Source organism: Penaeus chinensis, chromosome 21 (genome assembly GCF_019202785.1).
Source record: "Penaeus chinensis breed Huanghai No. 1 chromosome 21, ASM1920278v2, whole genome shotgun sequence".
In the NCBI taxonomy this organism is placed as follows: Eukaryota; Metazoa; Arthropoda; class Malacostraca; order Decapoda; family Penaeidae; genus Penaeus; species Penaeus chinensis.
In genome coordinates, this window is record NC_061839.1 from 3283492 (window position 1) to 3286989 (window position 3498).

The 3498-nt window shown below is 45.3% G+C and overlaps 1 protein-coding gene across 3 annotated transcripts in view; it reads right to left on the bottom strand.

Moving 5' to 3' along the window:
• Positions 1 to 2808: 2808 nt before the first annotated feature.
• LOC125036472 (CD109 antigen-like) overlaps positions 2809 to 3498 on the bottom strand; it is a 229890-nt gene continuing 229200 nt past the window's right edge. For all 3 annotated transcript variants that reach the window (XM_047629072.1, XM_047629070.1, XM_047629071.1), the window contains one exon: positions 2809 to 3157. In XM_047629072.1, the coding sequence (XP_047485028.1) occupies positions 2943 to 3157 (215 nt within the window). In that variant the 3' untranslated portion in view covers positions 2809 to 2942. The remainder of the gene's footprint in view (positions 3158 to 3498) is intronic.

Sequence of the window (3498 nt, forward strand, 5' to 3'; positions counted from 1 at the left end):
GAGGATCAGCTCGGTGCCAAGTGTGCCGCCAGGGTGAGTAATGACGTCACGAACACCACGAGGAGCTGGAGGTGAGGAAGGGGGCGTGGCGAGGAGGCGGGGCTGCTGTAGTAAGAGAGGATGGGGCAGTTTGGGCACTGGTACGACCCGCACACTTGACAGATGTCGAGGGTGACTGACGACATGTCCAGGAGTTCGACTTGGTATAGTTCTGGGGAAGGAAAAATGTATATATGTAAGACAATTGGAGATTACAAATTACACGTTATTATAGCTACTATTATATGACATGTTATTACAGTTATTCACCATAACTTTGCGTAGTTATAGTGAAGGACAAAACATATAAGAAAACTGGAAATTACATATTACATATTGCAGTTATGACATTCATATCTATGATAAATTCTGCGTAATGTCCATCACTAAAACACGAACAAGTTTATCATAATTACAATTTCCTCATTAAAGAACCCTCACGGCACTCAAAAATGTTGTCATAAAATAAAGCAACCCTGTCTGGAGGTCATAGATACAACTCTCATGATTAAAACTATGGCAGCTCTTAATTAAGTACTTATTACCAAGGGAAATCAACCTTCAGTCTTTGCAGAACCTCATTATCGTTTAATTTATCACTACAAACATCAAAGACCGCTAGAGAGAGAGAGAGAGAGGGAGAGAGAGAGTAAGTGAGAGAGAGAGAGAGTGAGAGAGAGAGAGAGAGAGAGAGAGAGAGAGAGAGAGAGAGAGAGAGAGAGAGAGAGAGAGAGAGTAAGTGAGAGAGAGAGTAAGTGAGAGAGAGAGAGAGAGAGAGAGAGAGTAAGTGAGAGAGAGAGTAAGTGAGAGAGAGAGAGAGAGAGAGAGAGAGAGAGAGAGAGAGAGAGAGAGAGAGAGAGAGAGAGAGAGAGAGAGAGAGAGAGAGAGAGAGAGAGAGAGAGAGAGAGAGAGAGAGAGAGAGAGAGTAAGTGAGAGAGAGTAAGTGAGAGAGAGAGAGAGAGAGAGAGAGAGAGAGAGAGAGAGAGAGAGAGAGAGAGAGAGAGAGAGAGAGAGTAAGTGAGAGAGAGAGTAAGAGAGAGAGAGAGAGAGAGAGAGAGAGAGAGAGAGAGAGAGAGAGAGAGAGAGAGAGAGTAAGTGAGAGAGAGAGTAAGTGAGAGAGAGAGAGAGAGAGAGAGAGAGAGAGAGAGAGAGAGAGAGAGAGAGAGAGAGAGAGAGTAAGTGAGAGAGAGAGAGAGAGAGAGAGAGAGAGAGAGAGAGAGAGAGAGAGAGAGAGAGAGAGAGAGAGAGAGAGAGAGAGAGAGAGAGAGAGAGAGAGAGCGAGAGAGAGAGAGAGAAAGAAAGACCGAGAGACAGAGAGAGAGAGAGAGAGAGAGAGAGAGAGAGAAGAGAGAGAGAGAAGAGAGAGAGAGAGAGAGAGAGAGAGGGAGAGAGAGAGAGAGACAGAAAGAGAAAGAGAGAGAGAGAGAGAGAGAGAGAGAGAGAGTAGAGTGAGAGAGAGAGTAGAGTGAGAGAGAGAGAGAGAGAGAGAGAGAGAGAGAGAGAGAGAGAGAGAGTAAGTGAGAGAGAGAGTAAGTGAGAGAGAGAGAGAGAGAGAGAGAGAGAGAGAGAGAGAGAGAGAGAGAGAGAGAGAGAGAGAGAGAGAGAGAGAGAGAGAGAGCGAGAGCGAGAGAGAGAGAGAGAGAGAGAAAGACCGAGAGACAGAGAGAGAGAGAGAGAGAAAGAGAGAAAGAAAGAGAGAGAGAGAGAGAGAGAGAGAGAGAGAGAGAGAGAGAGAGAGAGAGAGAGAGAGAGAGAGAGAGAGAGAGAAAAGGCAAATGTCATTTTACTTTTTTTACGTACGTACCTGGAGAGTAATACTCATATACTTTAACAGGGAGAACCTTTGTTAAGTTAGCCACGGGGAACCATCTTTCCACTGAGAATTCAACACAGGTATCGGTCGACAAAATCTGAAAGAGATGGGAGGAAAATGTTATCCAAATGATCAGTGTCTTTCAGTCTGTATCGTTATTATCGTATCTTTATTATCTATCATTACCCTTACATTTATTTTTCTATTATGTGTATTGTTATTTTCTATCATTATACGTGTTATCAGTTTCTATTCTTATCTACATCATTATCTTTCATTACGTTTATCATCATCTAACATTATGTTTATTATCTATTATATACATCTTATTTTATGGCATGCACTTATTTCAATTTGGGCTGAGGTTGAGTAAAACATCGGATGTTATATAAATTAAATAATAATAATAATAATAATAATAATAATAATAATAATAGTAATGATAATAATAATGATGATGTTGATGATGATGATGATGATGATGATGATGATGATGATGATGATGATGATGATGATGATGATGATGATGATGATGATGATGATGATGATAACAATAAAACATAAACAAGTGTGATCCTATATTTTTTTCTTTCTTTCTAAAATAATTTCATTTACACCTATGACTTTTGCTATCGAAGGTTCATAACAGGGTGACACAGCAATATTTTTTTAAATATTTTAGAACTAATTACATTTCAAGTTTGTTGAGTTGCTCTGCAGTATGGCAAAGAGTTATAACTGAATTTAGTGGGAAATATATACATAATCTCAAGGCATCGTTCATAATGTGACTTTCATTCTGAAACGTGAATGAATCAATATGAAGTCGAACATATTTTCTGTAAAGGTGATCATAGCAAAAGGACAAGGATACAAAGAGTTGACCTCGAGCAATGAAACATGAGGATTAATAAAAGCAGAGCCCTGGGAATTTACCTTTTCGAAGTAGAACGTGACCTTCCTCTGTTGGAAGTCGGCGCGGCGCAGGTTGGGGACGGCCCTGGAGATCACGTAGGCCTGCAGGGCGGAGGCGGAGGCGCCGTAGCCGGTGGGCACGGTGACCTCCAGCACGGCCACTCCGGAGGCGTCGCTAGCCTCCTGGAACAGCCAGCGCGTGCAGGTGGTGAAGGTGAGCGCCGACCCGTTGTGGCCGTGCCAGGTGGCCCGCGTGCGCAGGTGGAAGGCCGCCGTCGGGGCCGCCAAGAGGGCGCTGGCGTCGGACACGTGGTACTTGGAGGTGAGCTGCAGGACGGCCGCCCCGCGCCCCTTGCCCTGCACCCGCACGCTGCGCCACCAGCCGCCCACCTGAGGGAGAGAAAAGGAGCCGTCATCAGCACTGTCGCCGCCACACCTGATGGCCTCGTATTTCGCGCGGTTACGAGCCGCCCGCTGATGCACCGCGTCGTCCATTCGCGAGGAAAGGGACGCTCGGCCCCGCACTGCCCCGAGGGACGCTGCAGCAATCATCGCCGCTATTTTGCAACAACAACTCGATTTGTGCCGCGCGCAACGAGGCGGGATGCGCAACTGAACGCAATCCCGCGACATAAACAAGGCTTAGCGCGCCATGTCGAGCGCGCGATGAGTGGAGCTTGCATCTGAATGTCCCGCTCGCACATCGGAAAGCGCTTTGATTAAAAAAACGC